The sequence below is a fragment of the Bactrocera oleae genome, chromosome 5 (genome assembly GCF_042242935.1).
Source record: "Bactrocera oleae isolate idBacOlea1 chromosome 5, idBacOlea1, whole genome shotgun sequence".
In the NCBI taxonomy this organism is placed as follows: domain Eukaryota; kingdom Metazoa; phylum Arthropoda; class Insecta; order Diptera; family Tephritidae; genus Bactrocera; species Bactrocera oleae.
Window position 1 is genome coordinate 51,581,830 of NC_091539.1, and position 24,737 is coordinate 51,606,566.

The following is a 24,737-nucleotide window of genomic DNA, read 5'->3' on the forward strand; positions in this document are numbered from 1 at the left end:
GTATTTTAAGGGAAAGCAGTAGCAGAAATTTATTTTTGAATTTTGTATTTTGTTGTAGAAGAAATGTAGTAAAAACATTCTGTTTAAATCTAAGTTAAAAGCCCTGAAAGTGCCTCAGTATACGGTGTTAACTATGGGTCTTTGACTTGATACTTACCTTTAGGCCGAAGCAGAAAAATTTTGAGGATCCTTATCTTCATTTCAGCCAATGTTATATATTATATTTCTGCGGTGAAGCAACCGCTTATTAAACCCATCATTTGTGTTAAGGTGTTAAAAAAAATACAGGAACCTCCATTTGTGCATAAATCGCCAATTTTTGATTTAAAATTTGTAAATGTATAAGTTCATTAAATTTTTTTTGAACACTAAAACCTTAAAAGGTTTTCCCTCACAAATGCAGTGGCTGGTAAAGAGTTTATGATGATTTAAGTATGTTCTTTTTTTATATGCAGTACATGAATATATGAAAATTATTATTTTTTTAATAGACTTGAAGCTCTAATTTATTTAATCGCGCACTAATTATCATTTAAACAATTCTAAGTTTTGTGAATATTGGTATACTATAATATTTCGGAAAATTTTGCGTTATTTTGGATTACTTATTATTTTTGTAAATTAAGCACTTATATGATAGGTACTTCATTTTTTTGCAATTCCCTTGGGTGCACCACCGCAAGCACCCTGTAGTTCCTCATCTTCTTCATCTGGTTTCGTCTGAGCTTCCGCTTCCTTCTTCTCTTTTACAACCTTAGCAAGTGTTGCTGCTGCTCCAGTCTGGCACTCAGCGTCTATTTTATACTTTTTAGTTTCCTTTTTAAGCTCCTCTTTAACTTCTTCCTCAACAGGTACTTGAACTTCCACCGCTTCTTGTGCTTTTTCCGCTAGTTTCTCTGCTGCTTTTTCGTCTACCTTTGCTAATGCTGCAGCCTCTTCATTGACCTCACTTGTCTCTTTCTTTTCTTGCTTCTTTATGGCGCCAGCACTTTGCGGTTTCCCTTCTTCGCGAATATTTGTTTTACTCCCTTCCAGAGAAGTTTCTGCTTTGCTCCCTTCTTCAGGAATATCGGATTTAGATGCGCTTGTGACATCTGCAGACATATCTTCATAAACATCATCCTCTATATTCTCGGTAACACTCGTATCAATATATTCAATATCATCCAATTCGCTAAGCCTAGTTAATGGTGCCTTACTTCTGAGCGTGCCGAATTTATAGTGCACCATATGTTCATACAACTCGCCGGGTCGTAATATAATCGTTGGGAAGTGTGGCTGTAAAAATATAAGAAAATTGGATTTGTAATTAATGATTTGCAAATGAAATATTTAAAGTTTATGAAACAATTTCTTGAAAGCTGAGACACTTATTGAAACAGTCACTCAATTTTTCGCATAATAAAAAATAGCGAAAATATAAAGCAAAATAAAAATTGAAATCGTCGCCATTTTACCAGCTTAAAGCTTATCGTTATACACTTGTAACGGTAAATTGTGATTGTTTATATTTTGTCTTGGTGCTTGTCAATTTTATTTAAGCCTTTTCATGTATGCCATTTCAGCTTGGCTCTTTTCTTTTGTAATCCGCTTTTGTTAAACTTTAGCTGCGATTCTCTTTTACAGTCGCCTTGTCTAGCTGCACTACAATGGTCTGCTGAATAGCCTTTAATATCCTGTCTGTCTTGAGCGTATTATCCTTTCCTTTTACTTTCCGTTAATGTTTCTTTTGCTTTTGTCATTGTTGTGTGCTCTTGTCAGCTGTTTCTGTAGCATCTGTGTACATATTTCTTTTAATTTTCTCTCACTTATGTACATCCTTACTGTTCTTCCTGCGTCCAGTCGCTTTTTACAAGCGCTTTCTTTGCCATTGTCAGTGTCAGTCACTGTTCAATACTTTGACATGGCGAAATGCTGATGCTACGCTGCATGTACGAGTATATATGGTAGAGAAATATATATAATATATCTAAGGAATATTGTATGTATGTATATGTATATGTGTATGTGCAACACTTTGCGTGCGCGTAATTATAACCACTATTGAACTCACGTGATTGGGTGCGTCGGGGTACTTTTGCGTCTCGAGACAGAACGCGCCATGTTTGTGGTAAGTTGATCTATCCCTGCCCTTAAGCAGTTTCTGTGAAAAGAAAGTTCGCGGTATGATAAAATAACAGCAGAAATATAGCAATATTATTCTAGAATTTGATTGTGTGTATTTATGTATGTATTGTATATAATGTATTATTAATTACCATGTTAATATATTAGATGAATTGCTAGATTAGAAAAGTTTTATTTATTAATCAGTCTGAACTTGTCATGCATCAATGGAAGATGCAAATAACATATATAAAAGAATATAACTAAAAGTCATATTGTATATTAGCAGTAATGAAAATAATATACAGAGGAAAGACATTGGCAGAAATGAAAACAGCTATTCGAAAAATGCAGTACATTTATCATATATCTAAACAGTGACAGATCCACGAGAGGTTTTCGGTGTCAACTGTCTCCCCGCTGTCAATTCGGAGATTTTAATTCGAATTCAGAAAAATTTACGAAGTTACATTAATATTTACAATATGTTGGAAGGAAATCCCGCCATTCCCCCTAGAAAAGAATTTATGGATTCGCTACTGTATCTAAGAATTTTGCTTTCAGCAGAATTTTCACGCAGGTTGCGGGTGTAATACTAACACGTTATTACCTCTGGGCCTTAATAGCCGTAATCTAGATTTTCATTTTCATTTTAACGTTCACAGAAGTAATCTCCTGTAGAAATCTCCTGTAGTAAGGTATACTTAACATACGCTTCTGAGTACTTGGACTATATACATACATACATTTTCGAAAATAATTTGAAAATATTAAATAATGACAGAAAAAAATAATTTGGTTCAAAAATAGTGATAATTACTTAAACTGTCATTTATAAATATTATATAGATCTTTTTATTCAGAAGCCTCCCAAAAAGCTCTTTAAAACATATGCGTGGTTGTTGTGTTTGAAACCAACAGTTTTGGCTACAGAAAAGCCGTATTCATATAACATGTTTTGACTTATTTTTAATTGACAATTAATAACAGCTTCCACATAGAAATGCATCGGTCACGTGGTTTAATATGAAAATAATTTCAATCTAGTTATATACGAGCGAATTTATATAAATATAAACAAAAGACATAGCTAAAAATTAGAAACACAGGCTCTACGAACCAATCGATTTTTAATACATCTAAAATAAAATATTACGCACATACATACTCTTAAATCATACGAGGGCAGTTTGAGAAGTGTGTGGTGTTTTTCAAATTCCAAGCAGCGATTTTAAATGCAGTCTATAGGTAAGTAGGTAAGGTGGATTTCTGACGGCGCACCTAAGCGTTTAGGAGGCCCATTGTGAAATAGACTGTAACTGTGCTAGTTTATTTAAGTAGCAGTTAAGATCTTGGCAAAGGAAACAATCCTGATGATTCTAATGCTTGATAGTTAAAAAATAAGGCGAGTAACATTTTAGAATTAAAATTAGATACATCGGTTTTTTCGACCCTAATCTGACATACTGAACGTTACTCTCATTTAACTATCACTGGAATCTTACAAATAGTAAGCAATCACTACCCCATGCATATTAAGGGGTATCCTAGTCTAGCTGAAATCGAGTTTTTTTATTATTAGATACTTAAAATATTCTCAAAAGAATTAATCGAAATGCATTCGATTTTCAAAGTTATAGCAGCTCAGTTACTTTAAATTTTTTTATTCTTTAAACGCATTTTTACGAAACGTAATCAATCGTTTTACTTCAGTTGACACAACTGATATTTATATATAAATTTTAAGGCGAGAAAAAAACACAAAATTAATTTACTATTTAAAAAAATTTAAATTTCTTTCTTTTCTTTTGGTTGAGAGTCGATCGTTTTTATTTTCAGATGACTTTAATAGTGGAAATCGTGAAAAGATACACTCGCCCTTTTATCCACTCTACTTCAACAAATATTCTAAATTTTGTATTTATTAATTTTTTTTGTTGAAAATTTTGTTGTGAAGACTAGAAATTAAATTATATATATTATATGTCTGAAGACTAGAAATTAATCGGCTGTGATGATGATTCCAATGGATTTCTAACACGTTGTGTATTAATAAAATATAATTCATATATATATTAAATATTATATTATTATATTGAAGAAACTTCTCGATATAATATAGCGAGAAATTTAGTACGAAAAACGATTTGAGGAGTATATGGCGTACAAACAGAAATATTATTCGAAGAAATCTCTCTCCTCAACTCGCTTATTATACTGCAGGGGTCAGTACCTGGTATAGATAGGGTCCATGGCTCATGTGCAATATTTGTGGACAAGGACAAAAAAAGAACTACACTTCACACAGTTATTTAAAACGAGATCGCCTTTGGGATATGTATCTCTTTTTTAACACTCACCACTCACACATCCCTCGTTTGCTTGAGTGTGCGAGAGTAATGCTCATATGACCGGGCGTACCAGCAATACAAATATGCACTGCTAATGCATTTTCATTGTATTGAATGTTAGAGTGCTGCTAGACAGAGAAATAAAACTGTGGCCAAAAACTAAAAACAGATTGGAACACTACAATTCTAGGTAAATGTAGGTTGGCATGTATGTGTGTGTGTGTGTGTATAAAATGCACGCTAGTGAAACGCTTACGACACGTACGGCTAGTCAGCATGCCACAGGCGGTAAAGCACTGTAACAAATGCACATATATTCCATTTTACGAGTCACATATGCGGCTACTATATGTTTTTGTATGAATATGGTTGTAATATGTAATCTATATGGGTATGTATGTATGCGTAAAGCGGTAACTGTCTGTTTTCGTATGATATGTGTAACGCTTGGACTCGCAAGCGTGTGTATGTGTGTGCTTAAATTTGTATGTGTGTGTGTCTGTTAGTTTTCGTGTTTACGCAAGACACATGTTTTCCTAATGAATAACCCTGCAGCTGAGCAAACACGCATGCGTGTACAAAAACAATGAGCTAGCGGAAAATAATGCTTCCAGGCAGAAAATAGAAAACCGTTAGCTTGAAACAAAAAAAAAACACAACAAGAAAAAACGTTAACTTCGGCTGCTCCGAAGTGTAATACCCTTAACATGTCCATTTATTATAGCAATCAAGTGTACATAGAGATTTTTATCTTGATTTTGCTCTATCTGTTTGTATGGCAGTTGTATGCTATGGTGGTACATTTTGAACAATTTCTTTGGTGATTATAGTAATGCCTTGGATGATAATCGGCGCCAAAATTTTTAAATATATCTTGCCAAAAAAAAAAATTTTTCTTACAAGAGCTTAATTTTGACTGACCAGTTTGTATAACAGCTATATGCTATTACGATCCAATCAGAACAATATATTAGAATATTACAGCATTGTTTAGGCAAATAAATGTGCCGAATTTCATGAAGATATCTTGACAAATAAAAAAGTTAACCATACAAGGGGTTTAATTTTGACCGTATGGCAACTCTATCCCATAGTGGTTCAATAGCAATGCTTCCGACAAATAAACAGTTTCTTAAGGAGAAAAGGAGGTGTAAAAAATTGCATATCGATATCTCAAAAACTGAGAGACTACTACGCGTATATACAGACGGGCAGACAGGATAGACGGGATATGTCTGAATTGACTCAGCTCGTCAAGCTTTATATCATTAATGTATAAACTTCGTAGGTTCGCTGACGATTCCGTTTGGGTGTTACAAACTTCGTAACACAACCGAGTCAGGACATGCTATGTACAGGGTATAAAAAAGTAATAAATAATCAAAAATAAAAGCAAGCATAAAGACATAGCAGATGCAAACACTTGACTTGCGTGCAAGCGTTTTTCTTTCTGCAGCTGCAGTAGAGGCCAACTGCAATTGGAAGTGTGCTGCTCGGTAACGGTATTGTTCTAATTTTCTTCGCATTTTATTGTATTTGGCTAGTTTTTCGACAATACTGCGTGCTTGTGTACGAGCGAAGGCAAGAAAATGAATGGTTGAGCGGAGAGTTCGGCGCTGCAGCATAAGCACGTGCCAGTCATAATAATGTCCACTTTTCAGCTAACAAAACTGTTTTGCTGCTCGACCGCATAAAGGCATCCTGTTGCACGCACGCCTGAGTGCACGCACACACATACACATATCTACATATATATATATTTCTATATATAAACAAGTATATTCATAAAGGCAAGTAGCCACATGTACGAGCGACAAATGTGAAATAAAGTGCAGCGGAAACGGAAATTGTACGATTACAATCATAACATACGCTGTTGGCCATCAAGAAGTGAGCGCGTACTAAATGCTGTGTGTACTTTTGGGCTGCAAAAACAACAATAAATATTGCACTAAATGTAATTTCAATTACTCTACGCTATGAAATTCACTTTTGCAGTCACTCAATTGAATTAGTTTCAAAACACGTTTTAATTGAATTTTAAGCTAAATTAGCGGTGTAAACATGTGTGCGTTTAAGAATGCAAGCTGGCGTACATAAATCTGTTGCATATAAGCAGCAGTTGATACTTAAGGAAAATAAATATGACTGCACAGCAGTTTAAGAAGGATTTATTAGAATACATCGAGTGAGGTTAGGTTTGATTAGGTTTTTTTAAGTACTAAAACTGATTCCTGCAACCAGGATCACACTTGGAAAGTTATGAAGCAGTCACTTAGGCTGCAAACAACTTTTAAAGTTAAAATTTGCAACCTTAAGACATATGTTGTCGTTCCTTAGGAAATCTTCCCAATTGTATTCAGACATAATTTTATTTGCTGTAAATTGGCAGTGTGTTTTATTTATTTTCCTATGGTCCTCATGCACTTCAAATTCTGAATTAGATTATATGATATCTTTATCGAATTCGGAAAAGTTCAGGTTGCCACCTATATAAAATTTACTTTAATATATTATATAATATATTTTTAAAGGAATTATATCAAATGGTAGTTTTTTGATAAATATTTTAAATTCGCCATCTTATTAAAGAAGGGATATAAGGTCAAGATCAAGGACACCAAACAAGAGGTATTCAGGAAAGGTTGAGGTCGAAGAATATTTGCTATATAATAAAAATTGAGTTAGAAAATTTTTCAACCCATTTAAAGAGTTAAGACTGGTGGATTGGGCTCGAAAAAGCTGCGCTCATTAAAAAGCTTGAGCGTGTCCAAAGAGTGGCTCTCATTGGCGTCTATAGTGCACAGGCGACTACACCAAAATTGGTACTAAAAGCGATTTTTCACTTAGTACCCTTGGTTATAACGGCAGGTGCATTACTGCGAATACCACTGTAAGACTCAAGGAAACTGGATATATGAGTTTAAACACGAACTTTCCAAAATTCTTTCTTTCTTAGACTACAACTCTGCTCAACTTAGACTACTGCGACCCAAAGGCTACTCCTAGAACTTTTTTTCTTGTTCCAAGCCGAGGGGGGATATGTGGGCGGTGCGATGTCGCTGAGAGGAGGCATTGTGAGCTTTTTCACCATTGGGTCAAAGCTCATATAAAAGATTGGAGAGGCAACTCTCCGTCAAGCATTGTTTCAGAATACTGGATCGCTGTAGTGTTTTTCCAGCAGAAATGGCTGTTACTAAGGCAGTGGTAGACGTACTGTTCCGAAGTGCAGCCTCTTTCAGATGAGCATTACCGTAGCAGAGTGGTAATATTAAGATAGTCAAGGAGTGTTCGTTCTCACTATGAATAACAAAAAACGACTTCATTATTAGACTCATAGCCGATGAGCTCGCAAGAAGGCACCCTTGTCTCAATTATATCGGATTGGAACTCCAATGCTGAACCTAAGGACCTCGCGTGAGCTTAGAAAGCGGTAGTAAGCGACCAACTCTAGTGTGACTGCAATAACCTTCTGGCCACGAGCAGATCGCAGGAGATCCACTGAACTACTTGCTTTTAACAAGGTTCATTTTGCTCCAATCATAGAAGTTCTCACTGGGCATTGTCTAGAAGGTATTATTGCGGTTAGGCTAAAAATCTTATGGGATACAAGTTGTCGAAGTTGTATGGGGAAGATGAGGTTCAAATTTCTAGGCGTTTTAACATTCATTGTCCATTTTTTGTGCTTTTGTAACAGGATCGATATTTTAACTTTACCTAGGAAGTTAGATAAGTTTAGGAGTTTCGACATATTTTTTTTGGGCTTAAAGTATATTTACTTGAAATTCATACTATATACATACAGGGTATATTAAGTATGACATAATGTTTGTAACACCCAAAAGTAAATCTCTGAAATCGTATAAAATATACACATAAATGATTAGCATGACCAGCAGAGCCGATTTAGCCATATCCGTCGGTCTGTTTGTCTATCTGTATATACGTGAGCTAGTCTATAAGTTTTTGAGATATTGTTCTGAAACTTTGCACTCTCTTTTTCTCATTGTCGGAATCGCCGATATCGAACTACTATAGCATATAGCTGCCATACAAACTCACCGATTAAAATCAAGTGCTTGAAAGGAATTTTTTGGATTTTTTAAAGGTATTATAGCTGCGGTGCAATCTAAGTTACATTATATATTGATTGCGATTTATTTGGCTGTTTTTCTGTAATTTTTTTAGTTGCTTTATTATTGTTAACGAAGTTTGTACTTTACTTACTTTTGCTCTATTATTTTTAATTTTCTTTTGTAATAACTGTACCAGCAACACTGCGGCTTCGGTTTATATAAACGCAAGCAATTCCTCAAAAGTGCTTTATTTTTCTGTGAGTTATATTTCTCCCCCACTTTGGTTATGCATTGTTGTATATTGTTGTTGTTGTTACAGCTTTTCCCCAACGCAAAGCTTATTGTTTACATTTTTATTTGCCAACACTAGCGTGAATTATTATTATTATTTTTGTTGTGCGTTCCTCAATGCGCAAATCAAACAACACTTTGTGAAAGTTTTCAACTTTCTGGCAGCACTCATTCTGCCAACGAAGTGGTCAGCGGCAAACAAGCAAGCAACACTATGGGCACACACACACATATACACATAAACACAGTTATTAGCTTGTACACATTTTGTTTATAAACTCATGAAATGCTTATGTGCATTTATTCTCATTTACATGCGCATACATACATATGTAAGCATCCACACACACTTGCATAGATTCAATAAAGTTGTGCTTGCCTCCAACTCATTTAAAAATTTGCGCTTTGAAAGTTGCTCAATTGCGGTTGCTGCCACATCGTTGGCTAATTGAGTGCGCCATTAAAGCGTGTGATGCTCATACGTGTGTATGTATACATATATGTATGTATTTGCTTTAATGTATGTATGTATGTATGCGTAAATTGGCAGAACAACACAAAGTAAACAGGCAAACAACAATGCATAGAAATTTCAAACAACAAACCGGCGTATTCTGTAAACTGTACTTAAATAGTTGTTGCTGGATTTCTTTTTTTCGAATTTTGAGGCTTATCGCTTATTGTTGTAATGGTTTGTGGATTTCCACTTTTCTTTGCCTCCTACGAATGTTTTATACGTTTTAATAATGAAGTAAGTTTAATTACCTTTCTGGAAGCTTTTCGCATTCGCAAAGTCAAATTTTTGAAATAGAGAATTGCAATACTAAATTCTTCAAATTTCACTCTGATTTTCCTAATGTGAATCGAACTAAGTAAATAAATACAAATAAATAAGGGAAGGCCGTTCTAAACACAGAGTTGCTTCTCAAATTCCTATTGTGATTGGTGATGAAAAATTGAAATGTGGATTGGATGTGAAAGCTGGCCAACTAGCCAAATCAAAGGAGGAATTGCTCTGTATTTGGTGGGATCAGAAGCGCATGCTGTATTATAAGAAAAAACAGCAATTTGTCAAATTAAAGCGAATGATTGCCGAAAAATGCGCGGAATTCGCGACTAGATACGAGGTAATAATTTTCCATAATGACAACGTTCGACTTCATATATTAAAAAAGGTAAATTATTTGGAAATCAGCGGCTGGGTATTTTTGTCTCACCCATCTTACAAGTATAGCCCAAACCTTGCTCTTATGACTACCATTTGCTGGAATACTGTTCACATTAGAAGAGTGTATCAAAAATAGCCTTTTGGTTATAGTTGGTGACGGTTGGTAATATTTATTAAAATGCTTCTTTCCTCTTTCCAGATATCTAACTTTATCTTATTTACGGCTTATCGCACGTCATAGAAAATTTCTACCTATTGTACCGACGACTTATGCGTCTACTTTGCTGCAGTTCAGATTGATTTCATTTTTGGAGCACTTTCACGATACTGATTAAGATGTACACTATATTTTTTTATGATACAATAAAATTTTAAAATACTTCATAAGTAAAAGTTAATGAAACACAAACGATTTTCTATAGTTGCTTTAAAAAAGTGGATCGATTACAGATTTCTTTTTATAAAGAGAGTGAATTTAACAAATTGATGATTTTTTTCAGAAGCTCACCTATTCACATAAAAAAAATCCCTATTATTTTTGTTGTTATTGTACTAACTCAAAATATTCCCCAAATTATTTGAGTCCATTCTGGTTAGGTGAACCCGATCATAAGAACTGAGGAAACGATCTATTCTATTGGCAAAGTCGCCAGACAAAAATTGCTTTTAAGCGTATACCAAATGATCTACTAGAGTTCAATAGTAGAGTTCAATTACTAACTTTGCAAAAGATGAATATTTTCATATTCTATAGGAAATTTGTTATTTATTCCAGTGATTTTTCTTACACATTGCTTGAATACCACTTTAGAATTACATTTAAAAGATTTATCAACTTAACTGCCATCTTTATTAGTCTCAAATGATGTTTTACTTCATTTAATACAAAAATATGCTTTACAGTTAGCTCATTTTAATTGCAAACGCAAACGCAACAAAAAATTGAAATTTTTCTTTGTAAACACCTGGGTATTGCTATTGGTTACCATTTTTATACTCTCGTTAAATGATGTACAAAGTATAATAACACATCTACTAATCGAGATAGATATAGAGTTACACATATCAAAATGTCCATCCATTTATATAAAATTCAGTACAAATATTCTTTGGCTCTCTGAGGAGATTGGTATTGTAGATGAGCCAAAACAGACCATTTCTACGTCCAAAAAATACCGTTAAGTGAAATAGAGTATAGTAAGGCTGGTTGCCAGTTGCCTTGACCAGTTTCCACCAAATAGTCGAAATTGAATTGAATATAACACAATTTTAAATTCCATATTCCTTTATTACTATATATAATACTTTGACTTTAGAATATACAAACTAAGTACAAAATGAGATATCGGAAAAATATTTTGTGCAAAATATACTAGTCTTTTATAATATCGCTCGCCTAAAAATGTTCGAAATCGGACTATAGCCCTTTCAGCTCTCATATACTGAACATGAGAGCTTTAGTACTTAAACCTGATGTTACATCGATAATATTGCCCATTCTGTGAGATATCTTATCTTATTATATTTTTTGAAATTAAGTGAGCATTTATCATATTAAAGCGGTCTGTTGCTAAAAATTTCTAAAACATGTTTAGTATTTCTTCTAGGCCTCCTGAACTTGATATCATGATTTTGGAACTAACTGGTTGACTTTATACTATATTATAAAATTTCGACCTAAATGTTAAACATCTTAACCGAACTAAGTCAACTATTTGCATAGATATACAATTGTTTGGTGCTGAAAATGGTTCACCCATGGTTCGGTTTTATAATCCTATCTATTATTCTAATTGACTTAACCTAAAGTTTTGTCAACAATTGGAAATATTTGCACACCATTGAGCTTGGTAAGTTGTAAGAGTAAGAAAATGTTCGGTTACACCCGAACTTAGCGTTTCCTTATTTGTTTCTTAACACATCAGCTAATCGATTAGTTATTTTTCTTTTTGTTATACCTTTCAATTAAATTAATGCACTCATGTTTCTCTGCATTCAAACACAACACTTCACTCTTGCCTACACTTCCACGAGGAATTCAACACAGTTCACTGCATTGCTTTCAGCTCAAGCATAGCCTTTTTCCGCCCAGTAACTTTGCAGTAAAAATGCAACGGTATTTTGAGCATTATGATATTTGTTATTACTTTTTTTTTTGAACCGACTTAAACTTTTCTACTTTCATAAAGGGGAATCGGCTAATTGCTCACTGCGCTTGATTGGCGCATTTGCCTGGTTGAGTGCAAAATATTACGGCAGTAATGTGGAGGGAGTGTGGAAAGAATAATAAATGCAGCTGTAATCCCTTAAATACATTTAATCCCTCATTTGCGGCATTTCTACGTGTTAATCTTGCACTTCAATAATCGAAAATATTTTTATTTTGCTATTAAAGAAACATTGACTTACCTCGCCCTTTCGCTCATCTGGCAGAAAGTTACCGGTGTAGAATTGCACACCTGGTTGATTGCTATAGACCTCCATCCAACGACCAGTCGGCTGGTGAACAACTCTGTAAAGACGAAAAAAAGAAATGTAATGAAGAGTATTTATTGAAGCGAGAGAGATTGTAATGCTGATAATTATATTATTACCAGTAATTATTGTATATATGTCTGCCATATTTAGTGATAATAACACTAATTTACAGTCATTTTGGGATTGGGATATTAGAGGATGTATCTAGCTAATTTTGGGTTGCTAAAACCGAAAATTGTAGTAAAAATTTGCCAACACGTAGAATTTTTGGTGTTGCACCCGAGGGGTGTAGGGGTCAAACCACCACCATTTACCAAATTTAAAAAAAATAGCTGAGTTTTGAACCTCAAATACCTCCACAGCCCTCTTAGCATATCAGTCGCAAACTTTTCCTTTAAATTGGGGCAATAGTGTCATTTGTAAATATTTTACAGACACATTAACAAAACGGTACAATTTACACTAATTGTCTTGCAACTTACTTTGCCACTCTGGAGATCGCATTCTCACTCACTCCCTCCCGTGTTACACAAAAATTGTCATCGAAACCCAATTTTCTATCCTCAATTTGTCGTATACGTCGACCCAGATTTTCGCCACATCGAAAGTCATAGGCAGTGTAGACGACCGGCAGATATATGCCTGTTGGAATACAAAAGTTATCCGTTTGAGTTATATCACGCCCATATATCGACACAGTGTGTTGATAAAGTGCCTCCCTGCCGGCATCCTGAAAATTTAATAAAGCATAATTTATAAGTGATTACCGTTAAACTCTTAATCAATATTATTTTCGGAATTCATCCAGATAAAATTAATAAAGAAGAAAATAGATATAAACTCGATTTACGAATTCCTAACATCCGCTTAATTTATTAGATCAAATGTGCACCAATTTGTGCGATAACTTGTTGTCGTTTTGAAGATAATACTGCGTCAAGCAATCACAGAACTGCTTGAAAAGTTTTTTTAGTACGACCTCTTACTTGTTTAAAGTCACATATATCGTAACCCCGCCACACTTATAATATCTTTCGGCTTACGGATTACTAAAGCTTTATTTTGAAAGAATTATTGATTACTTTTTACAAGTCCTTATATATATGTATCTTGCAGTTGACTAATATTTTCGCTTCTAAGAATCTGTTCTCTCCCGGATATCGTGCCCGAAGCAGGCATTTTTGCCCGACCAAAGCGCTAACCAGGCGAGCGATGCTTCTAATTTCGATTCCAAAGATGTATTTTTGGCATCACCACACATTACATTTAATATTACAAATGAAATAATACCTACACATATATACTTTAATTACTCACATGTCCAGCCAAATTGAAGTACGAATGATTTGTCATATTGACCACGGTTGTCATTGTTGTTTTTGCAGTCATAAAAATACGCAAAGTATTATCTTCATGCAGTGTATAACGGACAGTGGCGAAAAGTTCACCGGGATAACCCTCATGACCGTCTGGTGAACGATGACTAAAAGTGACACCATTTTCATGAATTTCTTTCAGATTCCATGGTACTTTATCGAAACCAATATAGCCACCATGCAAGTGATGTTCACCATGATTTTGCCTAACTTGAACTTCTTTTTCGTAAATCTTGAAGTTACCATTGGCAATGCGATTACAAACACGCCCAATGGTGGCACCAAAGTACGGATTATTCGGGTCTTCATATTCTGAATGGAGAGAAGAGAGGAGAATATGTTAATTAAAATATTTGCGAGAAATGTATATTAGATAATAAGTGGAAATAAGTACAATAATAATATGATATGATTCTTAATGAAGTTTCTCTATGGGAATACATAAAGTTCGTAAACAGGAAATAGTAGCGGACAGCAAAAATTTTCGAAAATACTAACAAAATACAAAACCAGAAAAATTATAGTTTCGGTACAGACGCTATATAGATCTTAAGATGTGCATTTCTTATAGTATAAAAGGGCATAGAAAATTATTTATATTGATTTCGATTGGTCGATTTGAATGGCAGTTATTGGCTAAAGTGATCTGATCTGAACACTTGCTTCGGTGATTTTAGCTTTGCCTTGAGCTATGTTCTATGCCCGATTTCGTGAAGATATCCTGTAAAATAAAAAAAATTTTCCATACAAGGATCTGGGTTTGATCAATCAATTTGTATGACAACTATATGCTATAGTGTTCTGCCAAATTAGCAGCTTCTTGGAAAGAAAAAGACAACAGATCATCATCTCAAAAACTAAGAGACTAGTTCGCATATACTTTTATTAAGACGGACGCACTTACGGACATGGAAAAATCGACTCTGCTCGTTACGCTGATCATTTTATAGGGTTTGCAATAGTTTCTTAGGATCAAACTTAATATAAACTGTAAAGTTATTTCCCCAAGCTCCGTGATTTTATTCTGAAGAAGTTTCGATAGCAATTTCGAGAATAAATATTGGATTTATTCCTTTAAAAAATCATGTTTTCTTTAAGATGAAGAACTGTACCATCTTAAACTGCTGGTGATCGGGGAAAGAGCGCAATCTTTTAAGAAGTTCTGTTTTCAGTAATGATCGTCAACTTCAACAGTTCCTGTAATCTTAATTTTTTGCCTCTTCGTTTGAGGATAAGTAACACTAATTCCTAATTGGCAAATCTTCTCTGAGCTTGATAATAGACCCAGTCAAAGTAAGCTATAAACGTCCGCCAAAGGGTTCTCTACTAGTGTGTTGATTGCGAGTGAATCGTTTTGGAATTTTTTTTTGTTTTTTGAAAGCGGATATGGAGGCAAATTTCTTTAGAATAACTAGTCGTTTAAAATTATTATAAAACCCTTGAACATTACCCCCTAGACCCATGATATCTAAATTACCAACAACATAAGCTGTGAGACGAAAATAATATATAAGTGTGCGACCGCGAAAAAAATTACATAGGAAAGAATGCGCTTGATTCGCTTAGCATTGCAGGGTTGACGTCCGATGCTCTCATAAGCTCTCACTTTGGTTTGGCAGCTAGTAAAGCTGCTGAAGTGTGTCTGCATGCGAGAGTGAGTTTGTTGTTGGCGCTGTTTTTGTGGCATGCAACAGACTTACCGGAAGTGGTCATTGCATACCAAGTACCACTACAATCATCCACCATCCGACATCTGCCGTTACCTCGGATACCACATATAGTCGCGACGGGCCACTTAAAGTTGGCATTAGTGACAACCGAGTGGGCGTTTTTTTACCCCATACGCTAGACAAACGTTTGAGGTCAAGTGTTTTTTTTTTTACCTAGAACATATGCGTGCATATACATATGTCGTGTAAGTTGTGCCACCATCATTGGTGGTCGGTTGTCTTCATTGCTGCGAGCGCCGTATTAGCGCCGCACGAAGCACATGAAGTGACCAAAAATGCAGTATTCGGTGGCTTAGTGCGATGACCAGTACACACATATCATATCCGGCACATGACCCCATCTCTGTTATGGTCGTAGACGGGTCGCATTTTTGCTGAGGTCAGTCGAGTTGTGAGCCACTACGGCCTGCCTGTTGGTGCTATTGTTAGTGTTTTTGTTTTATGGCCACAGTTTCTGTTGCCATTGTTTGCTTTGCTCTTTGCATTTTCCCCGGGTGTGAATTGCGATTTTTGCTTTTGTCTTCCGTTTCGCCGCTGCAACGCGTCAGTTCCGCTTAAGTGGGAAATTTGTTACCCTCGAAGCGTTACAAGTGGTAACACCAAATTGGCCCTCAACAGTGAGTGTGAGTAAGCCGGGAAAAAACAAAAAAACACAAAATATTGCCTGACTACGTTGGCTCAGATGGTAAAAATTCAGTTGGTGCAAAGTACATACATGCTTAGGAAGATAGACAGACAGAGAGACAGACAGACAGCTGCATTCGTATGTGAACGTACCGCCGGACGCACGGACGGACGTACGTGGCTTTAGCTGACCACTCCAGATGGCAAAGTGTTTGTGTGCATCCGGTACTTCCGGCTGTTTTTGTACACTCTACATTCTATTTTTTCCGGTTTCCCCTTTTGCAGCTACCTTCTCCTCCTGTTCGAACATTTGAAACATTGCTAGTTTAACACAGCCATTGTTTAAGCTGTTTGTGTCATTGTTTGCTTGCCATCAGTGTCAGTATAATATTTGCCACGCTGTTAAAGGGAAATGTGTTCACGTCACGTGCGTTGCAAAGCATGTTTGTGACACTTATACCGACATATGAATATGTGTGTACACATGTGTGCGTGTGTGTGCATGCATGCTTGACAGTAACTAATACTGACACTTCTTCTTTATTCCTTCCTCTTGTGCGATTTTTGCTTGTTGGCTTAAAATCATTTAATAGTTTCCGAAATTGTGGCATTTTAAGTTTTATAGGTTTTTTCAGCAGATTTCTCCTGGGCGCGCTTGAAAGTGGAACACTTGTTTAAGCCAAGTTCTTTTATGACCTAAAGGAAGGCATGTGTAGTTTCTGTACCTTTCAGTTTAGAATATTGCGGATTGTACGGATTATGGTTGCGATATCTGCTTGACCCGTATTTACAAAAACTGGACTTTTTGTTTTTGAAGAAAAGGAAAGTGTAATTGTTGAACTGCCGGCTCGTCTTAGCTCGTCGGAGATCCTTCTCTTACAGGCTCTTTTTGTTTTAAAGCATTTTGTTTAATTTTTAGAGTGTGTCCAGCTACAAAAACAGTAACCACATCCAGATACCAAATATGTAAAAAAATATCGTGCTTTGTTCAGATTTTGTGAATCAAAAAACTCAGTTCATGCATATTACAAAAATGTATGGGATTCCTCATGTCAAACATATCCTAGATTTGGCTGTTCGGACTTTTTATTGGGTTATTTGAAAAGTTACTTATGTATAAAAGTATGACCGATTAAACCCCTTTGGGTTATCGAAAGCTCTCTGACATTTCATTATCTTATGATTCATTAATCGCAAAAGTTAATTTGGTCTTGGAGAGGTCTAAAACTAAAAAATATAATTTTCTTACTAGACTAATAGATCTAATAAAACGAGTTTTACTACTTAGGCGCTAAGGTAAAGAAGGCAGCTACAGCACTTTACACCTGTAAAACACAGCAGTTATAACGCCGATTATGATGGTACTTAGACTAGGGGAATCCTCCGTATTAGTTATCTGTAATAAGGAGAATTCTAAGAAACTTAGTAAGTTTCAGTTTCTACAATGGATTTTCGAGATCCTATAGAATTAATTAAATTCGGTCACCAATATTGGCTTCACTTCCAGAGAAGAGTGGGAAAGGGGTGAGGTCGACAGGGATACAGGAATAATCATCCATACGGATAAGTTCATACTAGAATCCAATGAGAGGGAGGTGGTGTCTTTTCAGCAAAATCAGAATAGAGATCACAGCAAGTACAAAAAAGCCTTCTTGTTCTGACAAAGAGTGTGCTTACAACAAGATATATATAGGTATAGATAGCCAAGCGGCTTTGTCGCACTAAAGTAAAAGGATTTCATAAGGGATAGTGAAAAAATGCTTTCATCCTTTAATGAATCTCACATCTTACTTCACGATAAATCTGCAATGGATTCCAGGACATAGTGATATTTCTGGCAACTGTGAAGCAAATGAACTAGCCAGAGCGGGCACCACCATCTACAAGTTGACTCCGAAAAACAAGAGAATTTATATGCCTCTGTACTATTGTAGATATTTAATCGACAAACATGTTATAAATATAGCAGAGTCTCAGTAGAGTCAGAAGAAGAGACTATAGAACAGCTTCTATGAGAATGTATAGAAAATAGTATGTATAGAAAAAGAATCGCAACTATCGGTGGAGAGTCTCGTGACGGTGGTTGCACAGAAAACACTTTTTATATTGATGAACTGATGATGATTGATTGAATAGGGTGGTTGAGAGAAGACATAATAGCGTGAAGGGGTTTTAGTCTCAGTAGTTTTACAATTAGACTCCTGAATGCCTAGGTGCAAGACATCCACTTCATCTTCCTACATACCTAGAGTTTGAGTAATAAGTAAAAAAGCAATTTCTCTGTTTTTCGAAGTTAACCCCCAAAATTGAAATTTTGAATTTCGAAAGTGAGCTTATTGAAAAACTCATTATTAATTATAGTTTTCTAAAAGGTTTCAAAGTCAGGCCAGTAGTTTTGAAATATCATTAGTTTCAGAGATATGGATCTGAAATTTTGAACACGTTCCTTTCTCTTCAAGAAGCTGCTCATTTGTCAAAACCGCCGATGTTGGCCGACTATATTTTTGACTTAAATTTGTCATGGATTATTATCCAAGTCAACGCTACAATCTCCCAAGAAATTGTTTAACTGGCCGATAAAAATTAAGTTCTTGTATGGAATATATTTTATTTCTGATGAATATTATAGCTTATTTGCAACCGAAGCTAACAATTTTTCCTATACTCATGATACCCAGGAAAAAGTGATTATTGCAGTTAGCTTGTGTTTTATGTAAAACTAACTGATGATTATGAAATTATTTTTATGTAGCTAACGAACCTGCACTAAAATATATGTACTTAAACACTTACCTTCTATTAAATCGAAGCCCAGAACAACGTCTTGCAATTTGCCGGATTCATCTGGAATTCGGAGAGAGTAGATGGCGGCACCATAAGATATGACCTTCATATTTACAAATTTAATACAAGTTTAGATTTGTTTAATTGGCAATTGGATTGCACAAAAGATTACCGCGAATTTCACCGCAAGTTAATTATATTTAATTATTTTGAAAGCATTTTGTGTGATTTATATTTGATATAAGTGTGATGGGCAAAACAGTTTACATTTCCATGTGTAATTCCCAGAGCCACAAAGTGGTCAAGAGGCAACATGTAAAAACAAAAAGTTCAATAAATAAAAAATATATAACGTAGAATAAAGAATAATTATATAACTGATTATTTGTGTTGATACTATGCTAAATGGAAATTTAAAATGCAAAAAAAATAACCTCACGAAAGAAATCATAGCCAAGAAACAATTTGCAACGACCAAAGAAATTTGGTAACTTCATGACGAAACGATTATTTAATAACCCATATTCTCTGCTGTATATGTATCAGTATATATTATTACTTATTTTTATGAGCACTATGTTAATTGTTGTGTCATATTTTGCTCACACACATGCCACATTAACACTTCCGAAAGCTTCCGCAGATTCGCAATATTCGTTTATTTGACCGCTTTCGACTTTCTTGCTTCATAAATGATCCTCTGCTGCATACATACATACACCTGGCGCATACAATCAGAGGACACATTACGGATAAATGTTGCGTAAACCTTGAAAAGACTTAATGAAAACGTTCAGATATTATAGCATGGCAGCGGAAAAGAGCCATATCGAATGTGTACCAACTTAATACCCTTGTCTGGCGGTCGAAGGCTCAGTGTTGCACGTGCTGCATGGTTTCTCGTAGTGGTCGTGAGAGGTAGCATCAACTGACACTCATAAATTTGGTGGTGTAAAAATAAGGTTTCGCATGGTGGGATAAAGAAAATTTTTCACATTCATTACGTTTTGTTGAATCTGAGAATTTCGAAGAATATGTTTAACATGGATTTTGCTATTTTACACCGTAAAATTGAGAGTATACAAGTTATATTTTTGATCAGTTAAAAAAAGGTAGAAATATGAGTCAGAAAGAAGTTTTTAATATAATATATTGTGTTATAAAGCCAAATCCAGATATTTTAGTCGAAATTGATCTGATTGAGTATATTTCACTTAAATGTAATTCGATTGGATTATTGATATGAGACCCATACTTTCTATCTTGGTCTACAGTTATTGACAGTCCAGAAGAAAGTGCTTTGGTTACTCTAGCTCACATTCTTACAGAAAATTCGACATTTTCCGCCTCACAAAAATTTTAGCCTCACCTCATGGATGTTTGGTTCGGTATGACTCTTATAAGTAGGTTAAAACTGCGAATTCATCAGCACTTATCGCATTAGAACGGCAAAGATCATAGTTTTGATTTTGCTGTGATACCTTGACCAGCCTTGAAAGCTTAGTCAGGTAACACAATGGTAAAAAGTGAAAAAATATTAGAAGGATAAAACTCATTGAAAAAGAAAGAACATATAACAAAAGTGAAAATTAAAATACTGACTAACGGTTTTTATAGTTGCTCCTACGAAATAACAGTAAGATGAAATCTTATCAAAAATTTTTCAATGAACAAAAAACCCAATGACTAAAATAAAACAGATATTTTAATTAAAGGATTTTTCGATTGACAATTAGGGTACTTTCCCGAGATTAAGTCAAAATAAGTTGAAAAATAAAATATTCTTTTTATTTTAATGTCATTTTAATCAATATATAGCTATTTTATATTTTTATGCCTCAAATAAACCGTTTTTACCCTTAAAAGCTCAACCAAAATATTCTTACTATGAAAATTATCTCTTCTAAACATAAATAAAAAACTTATTTATATTTTTTTTTCGATACTTTCTTTTATTTCCAGTGTTTGCGCTTTAATTTTTATTTTGTATATATACGAGACTTACAAATAATTCATCGTCGCACCCATTTGTGCCCTTTTCAGTATTATACGACTTCAACTCGTTAATTCAATGCTGTCCTCAGAATCATTATCACCATCAATTGAATGGTATATAAAATGCTGAATTCGATAATTGTGCAACTCTTCCCAGTAATGGATTTTCTTCCTCTGCTTTCACCAATTTCATATTTTTAATAAGTATTGATTTCACTGCACTCCTTTTGACTTTAAACATATTTCCTTTTCTTGAATTTTTATTTCTTTGTTTGCTGTGCTTTGCTAGCAAACTTTAAGCGTTTTTGGGGTTACTTTAGCCGATTAACCCTATTAATAATGTCAATAGAATTTTTTGGGTTCTCAATTCATCCCACAGCGCACACTTTCGCCATTCACAACCGAAAACGGTCAATTCACAATTGCCTATACCGTTGTCACTTCTTCGAAAACCGTTTTAACATCTCCCTTAACACGCCCCAATTGTCGCTGTTGCTATTAAGAGTTCATTGGACCCTGATATATTAATGTTATTGCAGCCATGTATGTATGTACCTATGTACCAGCCATGGTCTTGGCCATGTGGCTTAAATGGTTGCCTTGTCGTTTTATGGCATGACAAAATTATAGAGTGTTGCGATGTCGTGGATGGGGGCACATGTGAACGTTAGGTTTAGGAAAAAGGGTTGCTTGATGTCTTATGCCTATCTTCGGTTCGTTTGTTGCCACTGATAGCTGGTATTTGTTGCGCTGTCGCTTGGAAGAGGTTGTAAGGGTATGGGTGGGAATTGTGATAATAGTCAATTCGTGATACGGAAATGGCATTTTGGGTTATGTCTCTTTTAACTATCACGATAAACGTTAGAGTCAGTTGGTCGGTCGGTCAATCGACTCATAAACCCACCGCTTGGTCCACTTTTGCTTACATGCTTCTAATACACAATTGTCTAATAAATGCTTATGCACCAACATGTTAATATTCGTCGTATTATTGCGAAGACAATATATATATGTACATCTATGTATATTCATAGTTAATATTTGAGGTTATGGATATTTTGGGATTTCTGCCAAGAGCTCACAATACAAGCTGCGAATGACAGTTTCTAATATATGAAAAAGTGAATAATTTTGATGGATTGAGGCATACCAACTGTTGATATGAATAAAAATTTAATGGATAAGCAAGCTGGTTGGCAAATATATACATTTTGGGTTCGAATTTATAAATATGAAAAAGCATTGTTGACGGTATCACCACCGTAAATTTTCAGAATTATGGTAAGAGATAGTTTTTGATTTAAATTGAAAAATATGGTTGAAAAATATACTGGTATTTCTACTTCATGATGGTATTTGCGTTATAGAGACCTCACGGATTCAAATTCTCTCGCAGAGCTCATGCCTTCGATCACATTTTTAGTGATTCTATAATTCTATAAGGCAACTTGACTCATTTAATCACTAAAATTAGGACGAGAATTATGAGCTATGTACCAACGGTTAAGGGTTTTATGACATTGTAGGAACTTGGGATATATATTATATGTATAAATATATATATACTTGTACGCTTATACTGCTAACAGGGTAAGGTTTGCCAATATGTTTCTAACATCCAGAAGGAAACATCAGATATCTTACAATATATAATATATACCATATATAAATGATCAGCGTGACGACCCGAGCCGATTTAATCATGTCCGTCTGTCTGTCTATCTGTATACATATTTGTGAATTATTCCATCAGTTTTTAAGATGTGGATCCTAAACTTTGACCACATCTTTTTCTCCCTAAAAACTGCTTATTTGGTGAAACCGGCGATATCGGACAACTATAGCTCGGATAAGTTAGTTAACAAAATGGCCTATTGGAGGTCGGTAAACTTGAGTGGAACGATCTAGGTTTCGAATTTAAAGAAATTTCATCCCAATTCGCTCAAGGTTGAACAAGAAAAATAGATGTTTTGTGGAAGTAGTTTTATTATACCAGATATTAAATTTACTTCAGAAAAATGTCGAGACATTCTCATAAGACAATCGACATTATGTTTTAGCAATGCAAACTGTTCAATGCAATATTAAGATTTGAAAGCGCTAGACTTTTCTCTACGACGCTATGTATATTGGCCGAATGATGTTATGCAAGCAATTCATTAGAGATCGTACAAAAACTAGATATTAAGATGTAGGGAGACTGTATCTTACCTACGTTTTTTTTTGATTTGTATAGGTTACACATTTTCTAGATTTTCTTTTTTTAGGGTATCCGTTGGTTTACAATTTTTGAGTGAGCCTTCTTTAAGGCTTATGAATTTCCATAAACATTTTAACGTTGCATGCTGAGACCTTTTTGTATTAGAATAAAAAACAAAAACATTTGATGAGATCGAACTCAGGTCCAACGAATTATATCAAAAAAATTATGAATTAAAAATTCCAAAAAAAATAACTAAAATTATCTAAGCCACTTAAAGTAGTGACAGTCCAATACACTGGTTAGCCACGTTCAAGGCGTCCAAATTCAACAAAAAAGTAGTAAACATTTTAGAAGAGTATAGAAAATAGTTTTTGGCAATTGTAGAGTCATCATTACAATTTGATGACTATTTTTACAATTTTTAACTTTTTTGCACGGAAGATCACTGTACGGACAATATCCGAACTGCAGCTGTGGTGGACCTTTAATTAGGGTTGGCGGAGATCTCATGTCACTCGAAAAATATTTAATTATATTCATAAAAAATTTTACTGTATATTCTTAAACTATGTACACATCTATTTTTACAGTTTTAAAACAATTGATACGGAATTTCTTTTTATCACCAAAAATCACCTTTCTTAGGTTGTCACAATATGTTAGGTATGCTTTATGAGGACAATCTTCATCGAAATATGAGTTTCTAAAGGTCCAGTGTACCAACAACGAGTATACACTAGAACATTGGTTTTAGATATTTAAAGTTATCTGTGATCAAATATTCTAACAAATACAAGCTGGAAGTCTTTAACCCGAATTCACAGAGTCGACAATGTCAAGGTCAAACATGAAATCAATCAGCAAGACAACAGTATGTTGCAGCACTTGATCGCTTATCATTTCGCCAAAGTAATTTTCCAAGCAAAGTCGCTAAGTCGCAAAGTCGCAAATCAACAAGTGGCACGAGTGCGCTCATGTGTACGAAACATACATACATTTATACTTAAGAGCAAGCTACCTAAACGTAACACTTCAGAAATGTGTCAATAAGCACTCACCTGCACATACATATTCGTGGCATCGTTCACCAAAGTGAAACGGTGTATATGAGCTAGCTCCCCCGTAATTGGATCTGTCACACTGCTAATCATATCCTGTGATACGTGAATCATTTTCGTAGATAGTGGGAATTTTCTTATTTATAAGTTTTTGTTTTATTCGACTATTATAATTAACCGCAGCGGTGAACACTTGAAAAGTATAATTAAATAAAATTATAAATTTTGCCGGCTAACAGTACCCAAGCCGAAAACACAGCGACGCGAATGCATGCACACAACAAATAGCGAACCAAGCGAATCTGTTATTTGTTTGAGGTGTCAATAATGTCAGCGAGAGAGGCCAAAAGTGTCTACATAGATATGTCAGCATGTGGATACTTGAGTGCATCAGTGAGTATATTGAGTGAGAGCCGCTAGATGTTTATATTGTTTAGCACTTGCAAAGCAACTAGCATGTGAAATTTTTTTAGTTTTCTTCTCCGCAATGCCATAAT

The 24,737-nt window shown here is 34.8% G+C and overlaps 1 protein-coding gene across 1 annotated transcript; it reads right to left on the reverse strand.

The window, feature by feature from the left end:
* Positions 1–472: 472 nt before the first annotated feature.
* On the reverse strand, positions 473–24,509 carry LOC106617160 (galactose mutarotase). The gene is made up of 7 exons (XM_014234178.3): positions 24,241–24,509; positions 18,994–19,087; positions 13,788–14,158; positions 12,953–13,200; positions 12,402–12,504; positions 2,054–2,143; positions 473–1,278 (listed from the first exon to the last, which is right to left on the reverse strand). The coding sequence occupies exons 1-7, from the start codon at positions 24,352–24,354 to the stop codon at positions 646–648; spliced, it is 1,653 nt and encodes a 550-aa protein (XP_014089653.3). The 5' UTR covers positions 24,355–24,509; the 3' UTR covers positions 473–645.
* Positions 24,510–24,737: the final 228 nt, after the last annotated feature.